The sequence below is a fragment of the Leptopilina boulardi genome, unplaced genomic scaffold (assembly GCF_019393585.1).
Source record: "Leptopilina boulardi isolate dan_hultmark-lab unplaced genomic scaffold, ZJU_Lbou_2.1 LbouV2_187, whole genome shotgun sequence".
Classification (NCBI taxonomy): Eukaryota; Metazoa; Arthropoda; class Insecta; order Hymenoptera; family Figitidae; genus Leptopilina; species Leptopilina boulardi.
In genome coordinates, this window is record NW_026137737.1 from 88,009 (window position 1) to 106,311 (window position 18,303).

An 18,303-nucleotide genomic window follows, 5' to 3' on the forward strand; every position below is an offset into this window, starting at 1 on the left:
CCAATCTGGCAACCCTGTCCACGTGTTTATTAAGCGGTGAATAGTTTAAACTGGAATATTTCAATTTAAAAAACATGAGTATTTTGGTCACCTTCGTATGCTTATAAAGAAAATTAATAATTTCATGCTCTTAAAGTATAGAAAACTTTACACTGAAAATTAGAAAATTTGAGTGTAGAGATTTAACTTAACGCAAATATGAAATTATTTAAGGATATTTATTTAGGTATTTTAAAACTAGACATGTTGAAAAAAAATCAAATAGCCCTGTATATTTTCTCGCTTAAATTCCATTTCTGGTTCCATCTAGAGTTAGGCGTTCCGTTTCTCCAATCTACACTACCTTGAATTTATCGTATTCCTCAATAAATAAAATAAATAAAGTATGATAATATGATTAAAATTATAATTGCTTTTTTATTTAAATATAAGAAATTACAAACTATACTTATCGCCATTGTAATAAATACGTTTTTTTCTTTTTGTAATCCTGTAATTGGTCTCTGACTGTTGTATTTATTGAAATAAATGAAGTATTTAACTTTACCATCGTGTATTAAAATTCCACAGCTTTTAAAACATTTTAAATAAAAAGATAAATATTTTAAGTTTCGAGCAAATTTTTACACAGAAGAAATGCATTCTACTAATTTCTATCTTGCCTTTTAAAATTTAATGGTATTATTTTTAAAGCATACTAAAGAAACAAAATAACTTACTTGAAGAATTAGACATCGTTTCAACACACCATATTCTTGAAGACTGGCATAAATATTTGCAATTCTGCTAGGTTTTTCAGGATGACAATCGTCAGAATTATCAAAATGTTTTAACATTCTGGAGTCATAAACTATACAGAGTTTATATTGCGATTTATTTAAATTTGTACCTAAAATAAATAAACAAATTTGTAAATATAAATTTTAACATTTAAATGTCGATTATTGGGCCTAGTCGACAATGTCTGAGTATTTTTATTAAAATTTGAAAAAATGTGCCAGTGCGCCATTTATTTAACTTCGCGCGTATCCCTTTGTAGCATACAGCTACTTAATTATTCACTATAAATAAACTCATTTTTCAAGTGTATACTTTCTTAATAAAAGTAATCATTCTATACGTCAATTTATTTAAATTTCTGTTTTCATTTCTTTCCTCGTTTGTGATTTTAATAATAAATAATTATTAGTTATAAATAAAATAATTATTACTAATTAATATAACTTTCGTAATAAAGTATCTTGTATGTAGGAATCATCCCCTACTCCACACGGAAAAAAACATTGTGCTAAATTTACATGAAGCACTGCTGCTCTTTTCGCTAGACATTATGTGATGTAAAAATTTGTATTTGAAACAAGAAATTCTTTCATGAAAACGTGTATTCATTACATGAATTTACTTGTTGAGGTAATAGAAAAGGTATATACTAATTCAGTTCCATCAGTATACTATAAACATTTAAAACTCATGAAAGAAATGCTCTCCACCTCTATATGTAAAATTTACTCGAAATCCATCCGCTTTTCGGATGGATTTCTTGCAAATAGGACTAAACCCGTGAGGCATGCGCACTGCATTTGTATCTCAATTGCAAGAAGTCCATCCAAAAAGCGCATAGATTTCGAGCAAATTTCATAATGAGTGGTGGGGAGCATTTGTAGTAAGGTTTTAATGAAATCGGGGTACATGTTTCAACCTTTTTCACATTAAAGTAAGGGATACTATGAGCGCATGGATTTGTCCAATAAAAGCACGTCTCATATGATGTAATTAACGGACGATAAATGCTGGTGCGTTATTAGCAGCACTTTTCTTCCGTGCATAAATTGCAAATTTTATACGCGATGTTTCTCTAAACATTGTAGTATTACTACCGTGGGTTTTAGATCACTACCGTGGTAGGACTATTTTACTATGTCTACAATATCTTTGTGAATTTTAAGTTTCGTGTAGAATTATTTTTACTGCTTATTTTTCTAAGAAATAGAAGTGAAATAAAGTTAATACACATTGATTATTCCAAAACTAAAAAAAATTAGAGCCTGAAAAATCACAGTTTGAGGAAAATCACCCAGATATGACATATTGGACATACTATTTAATTAGTATTAAAACGAACATAAGCTCAAAATTCAAGGTCTCAGGTTTCCAGGATTCAAGGTCAGAGATAAAAAATAACCTCAAAATTTTAGGGTGTAGGCGGCTGAAAGAATATTCCCGTGAAATTCATGTAATATTGAGGGGATATCCCTGTGATATTGAGCGGAATATTTCTGTATTCGTATGATACTGAGGGAATATTCCCGTGAAATTCATGTAATATTGAGGAGATATCCCTGTGATATTGAGCGGAATATTCCTGTGATATTGAGGGAATATTCCTATGATATTGAGGGAATATTCCAGTGATACTGATGATGGGGCATAGCCCCTCTAGTTCTATTGTTAATATATTTCAAATAATAAATCATACTTTACATTGTTTTAAAGTTGATAAAGCTTCACGAATCTCAGCTTTTTTTTCTATGCTTTGCGCAGGATAACAGTTCCTTGTTTCATGTGTAGTTTGAACAACATTAGAATTGCTGAAAAGTGATTCATGATTTACAATTATCCTTAATAATAAATGACTCAACAATGGAATTAAACTTACTTATATATACATATTGGTAAGTATCTTTTTTCACATTCTTCATCAAATATTTTTGAACAAATACTGTAAGATCCTTGAAATTGATAGCATTTCCAATAAGATCTATGCGTGTATATCACATTTAAAATGGTTTTACATATACTGAAACAAACAATAAGTTCTTTTTATTGATTTTACTATTTTCGAAATTGTTTAACTTAAAAAAGGCAAAATTTATTATATCTATTCACTTTTAACTAAATAAAATATTTTAAATTTCTAAAAATATTTTGACATTATTATTATTTATTCCAGCTGGTCTCAGAAACATCTTTGACTTTTAAACGATTAAAAAAATTAGTTGCAAATTAGTTGCCTGAAATGGACTTAAATAAAAATTGCTTGCACTCTAAAATTTCTTGTAGATTTTGAATATTTTTTGATTAATAACACATGTATACTACACATTGTTTTTATAAAAACTGTATATTTACGTATTTGTTCAAGTTCAAAATTTTATTTTTTTGAACAGGGATCCGGCGATTATATTCTTTTTTGTTTAATAATCGAAACATGCTTCAACCTAGGTCTATAGTTTATTTGGAAAGAAAACTATGCCGTATTAAAAAAAAATTTATAAATCGGTATTTCAAAATTATTATTATGTATTTCATTATCCAGATTCCATCAATCAGATAAGCATAAGGAAAAACTTCACGCGCTCGTTATTCTTCGTAGATTATAGTTAGTTTTTAATAGGGGAGGATAAGGCAAGGATAGTTAGTTGCTGTTATGCTTAGATGGCTTGCTCAAAATTCGCGTCATTCATGATGCATTTGCGTCTTAACACCAATAGATGATAGTAAAAATTGGATGTCAATCTGCCATTATTTGCGAAGTCAGGAGTTTATTTTTGTAAAAAGTCTGTTTTGCTAAAATGTCAACGTAGTGTTTATCATATTGTTTTCTATATTAGTGCTTCACTTCTTAGTGAACACGAATATCGTATTTATTTTCAAATTAATTCACGTCGTTCCTTAAAATTTAGAAAAAACTGAAATATGGGCTCATAGGGCAAGAATAGTTAGAGTTATTACGGTTCGATAAAATCCTGCTAATGCGACTGCAAATTATAAAAAAATGTTTAATTATTCTTTTTAGGTAGATATACATAATGGTGCGTAATTATATAGGGAAAACGAATTTTATTGCCCAAGAAATTGGTGATCATCTGAAAAAAAATTGGTTAAACATCAGATTCTAGTTCAGACGAATTTTAATGCAACAATTGATATTTAGAAAATGTTCTAAACATCCCAAGAAGCACGTAATATAACCTCAACATCAAGGTAATATTACATGTAAGATTCGTAATATTACGTTGTAATATTACAGTAATCTTACAGTGATCTTAAAATGTCCGCCTCAAGGTAATATTACCGGTAATGTTACTGTAATATTACGCGCTAATATTAAGGTAATATTACAGTAATATTGCAGTAATATTATACCGTAATATTAAGGTAATATTACAAGAGAATATTACAGTAATATTATGGGAACATTTCTTTACGAAAAAAATCTACCCATCCAGGAAATCAAACCCCGAACTCAAAGCCCACGAGTCCAAAGTTTTACCAACAAGCCAAATTGACTTATAATATATTTACGTTTTTTATGCTTTATAAATAACTCAAATCAGTCTGTAATATTACTGTAATATTACTGTAATATTACCGTTAATATTACAGTAATATTCCCGGTAATATTACCTTGAGGCGGACATTTTAAGATCACTGTAAGATTACTGTAATATTACAGCGTTATATTACGAATCTCACGTGTAATATTACCTTGATATTGAGGATATATTACGTGCTTCTTGGGATGTTGTTGATACTTGATATATCAATATCGAATAGTCTAAACGCAATAAAATAAAGAAAACGAAAATTTACTGATTTTCTATGACATTTTAAGCATTTGGATTCTTTCTACTATCCTTGCCACGGTACTGGGGCAAGGATAGTTAAAATTTTTTTTTTACTTTTTTACTCGTATCTCGTAGGGATTGCAGTCTACAGCAAAATTATAGCCAAATAACCAGGCTTTCCAAAAATACTACTCGTTTGCAGATACAAATTCAGGTTTGGTCGCTATATTCGAAAACGTCTTACCTAACTATTCTTGCCCTATCCTCCCTTATATATTTATAGTTTTTTTGTAAAAGATATGATAATATTATTTAATACAATGATTTTTCATATCATACCTGTCACATGGTTCTAAAATTGGAAGAAGTCTTGGGCATGGATCACCCAAAAGTGCTCGTAAAGTTAATGCAGCTCCTTCGGATAGTGATTCCAAACAATAACCACCCTATAAATATTAATAAAAATCATAAGAAAAGTTAATTAACCAAAATAAGTAAAAGAACTGCTGTAAAGTTGAAGATAATATTTTTTGTGTTAATTAAATAAATACTTAACAAAAACCTCTGCCGTCTAATGTGAAAATATACATAAGTAGTAGCTATTATTTAGGGAATTAATAAGTGAAAATTTAATCTCATCGAACTATTTTGTCCACAATCAGTATTTGACTGGCAAAGGCAAGCTGCATTTAAGAAATTTTTGCTGTTCCTGAAATATGTTAAAAAATGTTCGAACATGTTTTTTTACAACCTAGCAGCGAGGCGGCGAAAAGTGATGATTGACGGCTGAGTTGTAGAAAAACATGCTCGGACCTTTTTTAACTTATTTTAGGAACCACAAAACATTTTTTAATGGTTTTTTTAAATTTAAAAATGTAACATAATCATGAAACATGATTGTTTTATAAAAATATTAAATATAAAAAATATATTTAGTAATTAAAAAGTTTAGTTGTATCGATTTATACATAATATATGTTTCATTCACTTACCTCCAATATAACAGCAACTTTTCCTTTTGCCAAACTCATCAAGGACCACAGTAAATGAGAGTAACAAGCAGGCGTTATCTCCATTTCTCCCTAAAAAATAAGTAAGACGATTGAATATTATAGGAAAGGGTGGTCATGACGTCATAAAAACAAAATTGCCAGAGAGAGAGGGTCGTTTCTGTGAGAGCTGATGACAGACATATCGAAAACAAACCGAAATTAACAAGTTTAAAGCAAAATAATCTAAAAATGCGGCTCTTTGTATCCGAAATGTGTGCTTTCACAATTTCGATACCCTTAAGTCGCAATTTTATTGAAGAGGAAAAACTTCTAAACGCGGAACATATTATTTTCTGTGGCAAAATAATGGTGAGTTCCCTGTCAATAAAATTTATCGCGTTTTGCTAATTTCGTTAAATTAATTTATTACATGATTTTGTAAATAAATTTCATTAAAGAATTATGTGATTTTACTATATTTACTATACTCACTACGATAATATTAATGATTTTGAGGTTAGAAATATAAATGAACGCGCGGTACAAACGACGTCAATTTTGAAAGTTTGCGCAGTATAGTATACATTGAATTCAAAATAAAAAAAGAAATATTCATAAGAAAAAGGTACTACTAACCGTTAAAGTTAATTTTCTAATAAAAAATCAAAACTATATACATTAAATTAAATATTTTACTAATTAAAATATTCCCAGATAACAATCATGCGACGTTCGTTCCGCACGACACGTGCGGGGCACGAAGTGGTGGTCAGAGCGCTCGCACAAGAAAAGACGGAGCAGTGTGCAGGATATGATTCAAATGAATTAGAAAAGGACAGAAATATCACTCCTTCCTTTTCTACCTCATTTAAAACACATCCTGCACACTGCTCCGTCTTTTCTTGTGCGAGCGCTCTCATAATGCATGTATTTCGTTTGCACTTTGCAGTCACGTGTGAAGGCTATTTCAATGCAAGCACAATGCATGCTACTTCGCTGGAATTGAATGCGTGTCACCACGCACAAGCATGAAGGCATTATAAACCTTCATAAAATTTATCTATGAAATTTTAAATTCGGTAAATATATTTTTTAATCTTCATTGATGTTTTGTCCCGATTAATAATAAATTATAAAATCTTCAAAATTTTGCAAATTTTTAGGACAGGAAAGATATATCAAAAAACATCTTTAACGTTTCGAAACCGGTTAGAAAACTACCCTACTGAAAATTCTCATGTAGGATCTTATATACGATCTTACATAAATTCATATATTAAAATCCACATAAAATCCTCTGTGTCATGTGAGAATCTATACAGGATCTTATGAAAAATCATATAGGAAATTGAGACATGATTTGAAGTGGGATTCGATGAAAATTTTTATAAACGTATTCTTAAGTAATAAATTATGTAAATTCCTATGTGAAATCCTACAATTTTTTCTGGTCCCATTTTTCCCTTCAATTTCTTATGTCAATTTCCTTCGTGTTTTCTCATTAAAAAACATACTAAAATTCATTGCTCAATCCTTAACCAGAAATTTTCCTATATCAAATCATACATCAAATCTTTTTTCGATTCTTGAATAAAAAATTATTACAAAAATCTGCCATAAAATCATATTAAAAATCCTCACATGGGATCATATATATGATTGATTTGAACATAAGAAATCATATAGGATTTCATGTAGATTCTGAAATATCTATATCTAAGATTTCACATAGAATTATATAAAGGAAACAATATAGGATTTCATATAGGAATTTTCAGTTGGAAGACGGCAATTTATAAAAATTAAAAATTATTTAATTAAATATCAAATAATATTACTGCAATTCATCTGAAAAGAAAAAAAATTGTGCTTTGCAATACACCTTCTGAGTTAGAGTCTCAGCTTTTATAGTACTCAAGACTGATCTCAACTGTGAGAAAAAAAATTATCACCATCTGGCTGCGTAAGAGTGGAACTATGATGATCTACATCTATATTGGTATTTCCCATATAATTTCTCATATAATTTCCGACTTGGTATCTTAGATGGACAAATAAAACAGTGAAATCCACAAATGACATCCCACATAAATTCCTATATCATTAATTCTTACATGAATTGACAAATTTTAAAGAAATTATAAATATATTTTTCTTCCATCTTTATATAAAAAAAGGTGTAGGTATTTTTTTATAAGTGCCCAAATTTTATTATTCTTTTCTTTAAACGGAGAAAAATGGTGCTGAGATTCTAATAAAAATTCCTATGGAATAGTAATAATTATACTTTTCTAGTAAAAATTACTATTAATTGTAAAATTTACTAAGCATTAAGTAAATATTACTATTTCTGGTAGTAAAAATTACTAATAGTAATTATTACAGTCGTGTTTTTAAAAATTGCTACATATGTAATAAAAATTGCTTTAAGATTTTTAAATTTTATAACGCCATTGTAAATTTTATTAAATTTTGTATTACTTTTTAAATTCGACACTTTTTAAATATTAGTCGTAGAAAATGTAATAAGTGCGAAATATAAAAATAGGAAAAGAACTAGGCGCAATTGCGCCTACATCTAGGGTTTCGTGGCGCTTTAAATTTTAATGTCAACTAATGGGACATGTCAACTATAGGGACATGTCAACTATATGGACATGTCAACTATTGGGACATGTCAACTATTAAACATGTCAATTACTGAGACAGGTCAACTACTGGGACATGTCAATTATAGGGGCATGTTAACTAATGGGACATGTAATGTCCATTCGGGAAAATGTCCATTCAGTAAATGGAGATTTGGGATCTGTGGGGCCCCAAAATATGAATTTGGGAGCTATGGTGCCCCAAAATTTGAATTTGGGATCTGTGGTGCCCCAAAAGTTTAATTTGGGATCTGTGGTGCCCCAAAATTTTAATTTGGGATCTGTGCCCTAAAATTTGATTTTGGGAGCTGTGGTGCCCCAAAATATACTACGGACAGACGGACGCCAAAGTGAAACTATAAGGCTTTCGGCCATGGGCCACAAAACCCTAAAAATTGATTCTGCAAGAAACAACTTTTACTATTGCAGATCAAACTTTTTACTCGAAAAATAATAATCCGTACCACTACTACTGTACACCTGTGTGTGTGACGACGTCACTACGGTCATGCGCAGCGTTCGTACCCCGGCGTCAAAGTATACAATTCATGTATAACGAATAAATACTTAATTTCTAATTAATTATTTATTAATCAATAAAAATAAATATTGTAATAATTATTATGTCTATAATATTAAAATAAATTAAAAAATATAAAAAATATACTCATTAAGATTATATAGTAATTATAATTATTATTTGCTAGTACTTCAAAGTTTTATATATTACAATGTGCAATTCAAGCTTTATATAAAATTATTATAAAATTAATTTACATAATTCTTATTTATTTTATATAAAGTCAGAATAAGTAACAAAATAAGTAATTTTAATTTAATTAATTAAATTATTAATATTATTAATTTATTGTCTATTAATATTATTTCATTAATATTATTAAAAATGTTTCTATTTTAATTCAATAACTTATCTAATAAATAAATACAATTTATAATTGACATTATTAAAGAAGGATATGTGCAGGTAAACAAAAATTTTTTTATAGCGATTGCGTGGCCGAGAGGTTTAATGTAAAAGCGCGTGCGATGTTAGGTTGCGTTTAGATATAAGTTAGGCAGAGTTCGAATCTGTATAAATGTAAGATTTTTCGATATGTTTCGTTGTTAAATTATAAGTATGAATATGTTAAAAGAGTTAAACTTTTGAATTAATGAATATAATACACATATAGAATGTTAATTAATTGTAGAAAATTTTTCTGAACGCACTGTTTATTTTATTTTAATTTATTAAAATAAAACGAAAATTTATAGTTCTTTTTATAAACGTTTTTAGTGACAAACGCGCAGGCGTTTGTGCTGCACACGCGTCGGCATTCCCTCCACTCGTCGGTGTAAGGCGCGTCGTTGTAGTGGTACGGATTACTACTTTTTCTAGTAAAAATCTTAAGGAAATAGTAATAACTGTTCCGATTCATAATAAAAATTTTTTCGCTCCTAGTATATATATTCCTTTATTGAGACATTTCCGTCCATTACATAAAATAGTATACATATAAATAATTTTTGGAAAGTGTTCTTTACAATTCTTGAGTCTCTGACAGTATTAAAATTTCCATCATCATTCCCACGAATTTTTTACATTTATTATACATATAGATAGATTTAGTGCAAATGAGAATGGCAGAGAACAGATTTTCTAACCTCAAAATTTTTATCATAAATAATAAATTTTTCAATATCATAAAATATTGATAAATAAATTAAACTAAAACTGTTGGTGTTATGTTTGCAATTTTTATAACATTTATTCCGTATTTTGTGTTATTTGCAGAAAACAAAATTGACAAATGAAATAGTCAACGTAGATACTGCTGCTACTACAAATAGAAAAAATTTTGAAGAACCAAACGAGATAATTGACGTGGTAGAATTTCTTGAAAGCGATTATGTAAGTATTAAATAAAACAAATAAAAGACTTTATATTAACATTTTTTTCCTCAACGGAATTTAAAATTTTTTTATATTAAACTTTAAAAATCTTTAGTTTCAACTTTTTTTAATTTATAATTTTATTTTTTACACTTGTAGTGATCACATTAAGAAAATCTATTTAAATTCATATTAAATTGTTACAAAATTTAAATTTAAATATTAGTTTAAGTTTTCTGGATCTATTTCAATTTTCAGAATATTATCGAACAATATTTAAATTGTCAGAAAGGACAGAGTAAAGGAAAGTTATTTTGGAATAGATGGCCAGTAAGTTTCTGAAGCTCGCTCGTGACATGGAAAAGATTTTTCCAAATGAAAAACAGGTAAAAATAATCAATAAAATGACATTGATAATACTAGTAATATAAGTACTTGCGTAATTATGAATCACAAAACTTAAAACTCTCTTTTCTTCATTTTTCAGAGTATTTATTATATTCCATACTCGTCAGTTAAAAAAAAACAAAGTGGTTAAAAAGAACAGCGAACAGGGCAAATTATGATGGAAATACAATAATTATTGTAGAATATTAAGAACAGATGGACTACGTCCGAAGAGGAAAAGAAATGAGTCACCAGCTGCATCAGGTAACTACCGTTCAAATATACTTTGTTAGAAATTTTATTTTAATTGAAACGGAAACTCGTGTTTCCTATTTAATTATGCGCAAGTCAGTATAAAACCGAGCGAAACGAAATGAAAAGCGAGGGAATCGAATGAGAAGATTAGGAGTAGGGTTTTCAGAAAGATTCGCTTGGGCGATGTAACCGGTCGTAATCGTGAACGTAATTCATATGTCGTGAGTTTTAATTGTTTAAAGGCAGTATACTGCAGATTAATCAATTGTACATAAATTTTATATATATTTTTAAAAGAGCACACTATTTGAAATATATTTTGTTTATCGTCATTCGTTTATTATTTATTTAATACTCATCACTATCTGCCGTGAACAATATATAATTATTGGTGTAAAAATAATTTATAACAAATTCAGAAGTGGGATTCTTTCGAGAAAAACTGACGCAGTGTAACAAAAAAAAAAAAAAAAGAGTTATAAATTCTTTTTTTTTTTGGATAGTGGCTTTAATTGGAAAATTAATGATTCACATGCGGCCGGTAATCTTTAAGAACAAAGTGGATATTGTCGGATTACAGTGCAGTGAATATTTGATGTGCAAAGTGATCTCGAGAGTGATGTAAAGTTTCATGGCAAGTGATGAGTTTGAAAAGTTTCACGAAAAATTCCAAAACGAACAATCGTTATCAAAAATTGTGACGAGAAAGATGGTGAAAAAAGAGAAAATCGAAGCCATGATGGCAGAGATAAAAAAACTTGAAGCGTAAGTCTCAAGGCAAAAGGCGAGGAGAGCCGATTACGACCGACGACTAATGGAATCCAAAAATGAAACAGTAAACTTACAGCGTGCGATGGAAGAGGGCAGAATCAATCAAACTTTTGAAAATCCACAGACAGCAGGAACATCTCAACACGGTGCGCAGGACGCTTTGGTGCAAGCAATGTTTCAAATCAATTATAACTTACAGAGTTTCCAAACTTTAATAGAAAAACAACAAATAGCTCCTGGGCAGGGTGGAAACATTCAACAAATTTTGTCTGCTCCAAGAAGCGTAATTTTTGAATTTACAGGAAGTGAAGAGCCCGAAAAGGCCAGAGCTTGGATCGAAGAATTCGAAAGTGACAAAGTCATTCATGAGTGGAGTGATGCTGTAGCTTTAAGCATTGGAAAATCGAGGATGAGAGATTCTGCATTAAAATGGTTGCTGACAAAGTCTTCAATAATTAAAGATGTTACTTCGTTTGTGCAAGCATTCAGAGCTACTTTTCTACTGACACAAAATAGATCTGAAATGCTAAAATCAATGATGTCAAGAGTTCAAGGTCATCGAGAGTCAGTTCAGAATTATTTTCACGATAAAGTTTGGCTTTGTTCAAAACTAAAGCTAACTGTGAACGAGATACAGGATGAGATAGCAGCAGGTTTATGGCAAAAGGAAGCTGCCAACCACCTTCTAGTGCAAACGTTCGAGTCAACTGATGAAATTCTGCAATAATTGCTACGTTTCTAGAGAGAGATAGTCGACGTAGATCACGAATCGCCAAACGAAAAGAAGGAGAAACGTCGTTGAAATCAGTTCCTGGATCCGGATCATCAGCTGAGTCGAAGGAGTCATCGCTGGATGATGGAAAACGAAATTGGTCAGTTTCATCGCAGGGGGTAAGAAAATGTCATCGTTGTGGTTCTACCAAACATTTTATAAAAGATTGTACAAATCCAAAGCGAGAAATAATATGCTATAAATGTAATGCTCCGGGTCATATATGCAACAAGGTGTCCACTGTTGCGAGAAAATAAAACAGAAGGGTCATCAGGCGAAGTAAAATTGGTAAATAAAGCGGGATATGATCAATCTTTTTCCAAGTTTGTTCGTGAAGTAAAAATCAATAATATAAATTTGACAGCGCAAATTGATATGGGTGCTTCGTTGTGCACGATAAGGGCATCAACTGTTTTAAATCAAAATTTAAAAATGACTCCGTTAAAATCTAAATTAGGGGGGTTCGGGTCAAGTGAAGTTTGGTCGCCTGGGGTTGTACGAGAAACATTAATTTTAGATAAATTACAACCTAAAGTAATCGAGTTTAGAATTGTCCCAGATACCGCTCAGGAATTCGAAGTCATTTTAGGAAGGCCCTTTACCGAAGCTTTAGATGTGAAATACGAACGTATTGGAGGCGATTTGATATTTTCCAATGTAGATTTTTCGATTTTAGGAAAAGAAAGTGTCGAGTTACCAATTTTTAGTAACGAAGAAAAACAATTACAACCGGGAGTAAAAATTTCATAAATGTAAAGTCCTGTGTGGGGGATATTCATTTGCCTATTTCGAATATAGGAGATAAAGAAATAACGTTGGGAGATATGATTCTTACGATAGAGGGGACTCTCGTGAGAGTGGGGAGAAATAAGGAAATCGTAGCAAGTGAAGAAGTGACAGACGAGACAGTCACGATAGAACAGAAGTGAGAGTTATTGAAAATATTGAATGAATTCAAGGTGTGTGTTGCGGACGATGAAACACAATTGGGTTGTACTTAGGCATTGAAAATGGAAATAAAATTAAAAGCAGGCGCACAGCCATTCCGAGCAAAGCCTTATCGTTTAAATGTGCAGGATAGAATAGATTTAGAGAATATTATTAGTAAATATCGAGCTGCTGGATTGATTAAAGATACTAATGCTGAGTTTGCAAGTCCTGTGTTTATAGTTAGAAAACCTGATGGTACGCCCAGAATGGTATCAGATTATCGTGGATTAAATAAAATTACAATTCCTTTTAACATTCCCACACCGAATTTTGATGATATGTTGGAGGATCTGAGTGAAGCGCGATTATTTATTAAGTTAGATATGTCTCTTGGTTATTTGCAAATACCTCTTGAGGAAAATTCTAAAGAAAAAACAGCTTTTATTACGGAAACTGAGACCGGTCAATTTGAGAGAGCGATGTTTGGATTGGTAAACGCTCCATTATATATTTTGCAAAATTAATAGATCGAGTTCTCGGTATTGCTAGAAAAAAGAAAATCGCATTCATGTTTTTTGATGATATTTGTATTCATGCTCGAGATTGGACAGAATTACTTAAAAATTTACGAGAAGTTTTAATGTTATTGAGAGACGCTAAATTAACGTTAAATCTAAAGAAATGTGCTTTTGGAATGCTTCAAGTGTATTATTTATGTTATACCTTAGGTGCTGGTTCGATTACACCAGGTGATAGAAAAATTCGAGCGATACAAGAATTTCCGGTTCCAAAAAATAAACATGACGTTAGAAGATTTATTGGATTAGCAAGTTTTTTTCGTCGTTTTGTAGTAAATTTTTCAAAAATAGCTGCTCCAATATCTGAATTATTTAAAGAGAAAGAACCTTTTGTTTGGTCTAAAAATCAACAATCAGCATTCGAGTCTTTGAAAGCAATTTTATCAAGTAAACCTGTTTTAAAAGTTTATAACCCAAAAGCTGCTATAACCGAACTGCATACCGATGCATCTGCGGTCGGTTTAAGGGCAATTTTACTACAGGCAACATAAATTACATCTTTCGCCATTAGCAATCATTGTAGGATCTGATATCTAAAATATTACAGATAGTTACATATACGTGGATGGAGTCCAATTCCAAGTAGCATCTCCTCTACACGCAATTGATAAAACTTTTAAGTTAGTTCATACTATTTATTTAGAAACATTGGATTAAATAAATTTAATTAAATTTAATGATGCCTTCCTGTACTATTTGCGAAGTAGTAAAACATTCTGTAGAATCTTTAAAATTAAATTTAAAAATGATTCACAAAAACTATGATGATATTTTTTATTGTAAAGAGGATGACTGTTTTCGAGTGTTTAAGGGATGGAAAGAATTCCGCAAACATCTCTTAAGTGCGCATAAGTCCGAAATTTCTTTGACTTCCTTTTCACAGGATACTCTCGAAAGTAATATCAATATATGCGTTGCAGGACCTTCAAGTGAAGTCGTCGCGGGACCTTCTAATGCAGTGTCATTGGAGGATAAAGATTCTGAAATTAAATTAAATACTCCAATTACAGACAGAGCAGTTTTAGAGATTGAAAAGCAAGTTAAATCTTTGGCTGTAAATTACACTTCGAAACTTTACTCTAACCCTAAACTTAGTCGCAATCATGTCCAAATGCAGTAGAGGATCCTAATTCTGACAAAGATCGATTTAATCGAATTAAGGAAGCCGTAGTAAAACCTTTTCAAATAACATTATCCACTAAATATCGCAGGATGCGAGTTATCAAAAGTACACAAAAATATATCAGACCTCGCGATTACGTTGTTGGTGATCGCCTAGATAACATTCTGCATGAAGGCAGAATTATCCAAGACAGAACAACTGTAACAGCAAAATTTATTCCAATGAGGGAAATCTTGAAGGAATATCTGTCCATGCCGGGAGTTCACGTAAAAATTGTTGAATATTTGCAATATTTTGAAGAGGAAAAATCAAATGGCATATATTCCAATTTTGTTCAATGCGAATAGTGGCAAAAAAAATTGAAAGATTTTGGTAATAAATTTGTTTTACCGTTATTTATTTACTACGATGACTTCGAAATAAACAATCTTCTTGGCTCTCATGCTGGCATCAACAAAATAGATGGAGTTTATTTTTCAATTCCATGTCTTCCTCCAGAATTTCGAGGAAGAGTTAATAACATTTTTACAACTGTGTTATTCAACTGCAATGATAGAAAATTGAATCTAGAAGGAAACGATGCAGTTATTGGCATAATTAAGGGCGAATTGAATTTTCTTTCACATAATGGAATTGAATTAAATACAAAAGGAAAAGAAATAAAAGTTTATTTTACATTAGGGTTATTATTAGGAGACAATGAAGCTCTAAACAGTGCTAGTGGATTTATGGAAGGTCCTAATGCAAATTATTATTGCACATTATGTAAAATGAGCAAAAACGAAAATAAGCAAAATCGTCCTATTAGAAAGGAAATGTTAAGAACTCCTGAACAATATGATGCTGAGGGTTTTGAAAATAAGAAACAAATAGGAGTAAGGGAAAACTCGATTTGGAATCTAGTTCATTCTTTCCACATTGTTCATAATTATTTTGCAGATATAGCTCATTATCTGCTTGAGGGTGTTTGTAAGTATAACATGCAGCATATTTTGTACGCTTTAGTTTTTGAAAATCAATCATTATGTCTAGATGACTTAAATGAGAAACTGAAATCATATAATTATGAAAAAAATGGTTTCAGTAACAGGCCGCCTCTTTTAAAACATAAGGAAGTAAAAGACAAAAATTTACATATGTCTGCAAGTGAGATGGGAACATTTATTCTAATATTCCCAATAATTGTGAATGACATAATAATTAAAGGAAGCATTAACAAAGATCAAGAACTCTGGCAATTTTTTTCATTGTTGAGGCAAATAATGGACATTTGCTTTGCAAAATCCTTCAAAATTGAGACGCTGAATATTTTGAATTCTCTTATTAATCAGCATCATACTCTGTACATAAAACTTTTTAAAGACTCTTTGAAACCAAAATTTCACAATATGAAGCACTTTTCTTTAATTTTAAAAAATCTGGATCTTTATCGAATCTTAGCCTCTTAAGATACGAATCGAAACATAGGGAATTAAAATCTATGATATCGAGCACAACATCGTGAAAGAATCCATGTCACACAATTGAGGGGCTGAAAACAATAACAACCAGTACGCTCGGCCGGTCGCTTTGAAGCCAGTCAACACGTCAAAAAGGTGAAAAAATTGAAACTCAAAATTCGGATTTTTCAGAAGCACTACTTTATAGAAGATAAAAAAACATATCTTTTTTCTCTCAGAAATTTTTTTCTAAATCCAATATTTTTGATAATAAAAGCAAAAAACCCAAAAAAAAATTTTCTCAAATTTAATTAAATTTTGAAATATAAACGATCATTTCTTTCACAAATAGTAATAAATTTGTTTACAACTTGGTATACATACTAAATTAGGTCTAATAAAGCCATTAAAACATTAGAAAAGGCAAAAAAAATTATTGTTTTATTATTTTTAATTAAAAATTGAAAGAGGTCGATATTCACATTTTTTAACTTTTGACGATAAAATGTCTGCAGGGAATTTCAAAACTGTAAGAACTTCTCTTATAATATTTATATTATTTATATTTATTTATATTATATTTATAATATGCGTATTTTAAATATTTACAAAATATCAAGTATGAATTATAAATGTTACTAATATTAATATTGTTAACAATTCTAATACTAATGTACATACATATAAGATACTGATCACAAAAAATAAACATAACTTTCTTCTTATTTCACTAATTTCTTATTATTCGAGCCGAAATAATTTCACATACTTCAAGAAAGAGTCTCCAGCGGGTTAAGTGAACGCGATGGGCTATCCGCTTTTTCTTGAAAATTAATTTTTTTAAAAACTATAACAGGAATTGATTTGGAATTTTGCAGAAAACTTCCTGAAATAGTAGTGAATAAATATTATAAGAGAAGTTCTTACAGTTTTGAAATTCCCTGCAGACATTTTATCGTCAAAAGTTAGAAAATGTGAATATCGACCTCTTTCAATTTTTAATTAAAAATAATAAAACAATAATTTTTTTTGCCTTTTCTAATGTTTTAATGGCTTTATTAGACCTAATTTAGTATGTATACCAAGTTGTAAACAAATTTATTACTATTTGTGAAAGAAATAATCGTTTACATTTTAAAATTTCATTACATTTGATAAAATTTTTTTTGGGCTTTTTGCTTTTATTATCAAAAATATTAGATTTAAAAAAAAGTTTCTAAGAGAAAAAAGATATGTTTTTTTATCTTCTATAAAGTAGTGCTTCTGAAAAATCCGAATTTTGAGTTTCAATTTTGAGGTGTTGATTGGCTTCAAAGCGACCGGCCGAGCGTACTGGTTGTTATTGTTTCCGGCCCCTCAATTGCTGTCAAAGAACAGTTACGATTATGTCATCGCTTTCTTGCTAATGAAGGGCTCATCTCTAAATTTGAGTATGGTGATGGTTACAGCGTGAATTCTGTTTTATCAATTGATCTTTTCGAAATAATTCATGGTGCTAACCCTAAAAACTTTTTAGGACCGTGCTTAGACGTTCCATGGATTAACGTGAATAGGATAAAATATAAAATTGGTTCTTTCGTAATTGCTAATATAGACTCCAACGAAGTGTCTCTATTGAATGAATTGACATATTATTCAATTTATGATATTGTGTCACCACAAATTGCAATTCATAGTTACCTTCCCGATGGACGAAATGTAATTTCACTTCGATATAGAGTTTAATTTAAGGAGATCATTGTAACTTAGGTAAAATTATGAATGGAGAGTTGAAGTGTTTTTAGAAATTTTTCTGTCGTGTAATATTTACACTTATAGATTAATAGTTACTTTAAAAATTCAATTCTGTTTTTAATAAACACATTTTATTACATTTATTTCTATAAAACAAAAGACTTGTCTTGTTGAATAAATAATCAATATTTTTGGAAATTTTACAATTACCA

The 18,303-nt window shown here is 30.1% G+C and overlaps 1 protein-coding gene across 4 annotated transcripts in view; it reads right to left on the minus strand.

The window, feature by feature from the left end:
- Positions 1 to 397: 397 nt before the first annotated feature.
- Positions 398 to 18,303, minus strand: part of LOC127277854 (histone deacetylase 6) — a 79,867-nt gene continuing 61,961 nt past the window's right edge. The window contains exons 7-12 of one of the 4 annotated variants that reach the window (XM_051299248.1): positions 5,561 to 5,650; positions 4,908 to 5,014; positions 2,657 to 2,797; positions 2,482 to 2,588; positions 720 to 889; positions 398 to 570 (exon numbers count right to left, since the gene is read on the minus strand). In XM_051299248.1, the coding sequence (XP_051155205.1) occupies positions 544 to 570; positions 720 to 889; positions 2,482 to 2,588; positions 2,657 to 2,797; positions 4,908 to 5,014; positions 5,561 to 5,650 (642 nt within the window). In that variant the 3' untranslated portion in view covers positions 398 to 543. Of the gene's footprint in view, positions 571 to 637; positions 890 to 2,481; positions 2,589 to 2,656; positions 2,798 to 4,907; positions 5,015 to 5,560; positions 5,651 to 18,303 lie in introns of those variants that run through there. The other 3 variants (XM_051299247.1, XM_051299245.1, XM_051299244.1) reach the window with 3 other exon arrangements.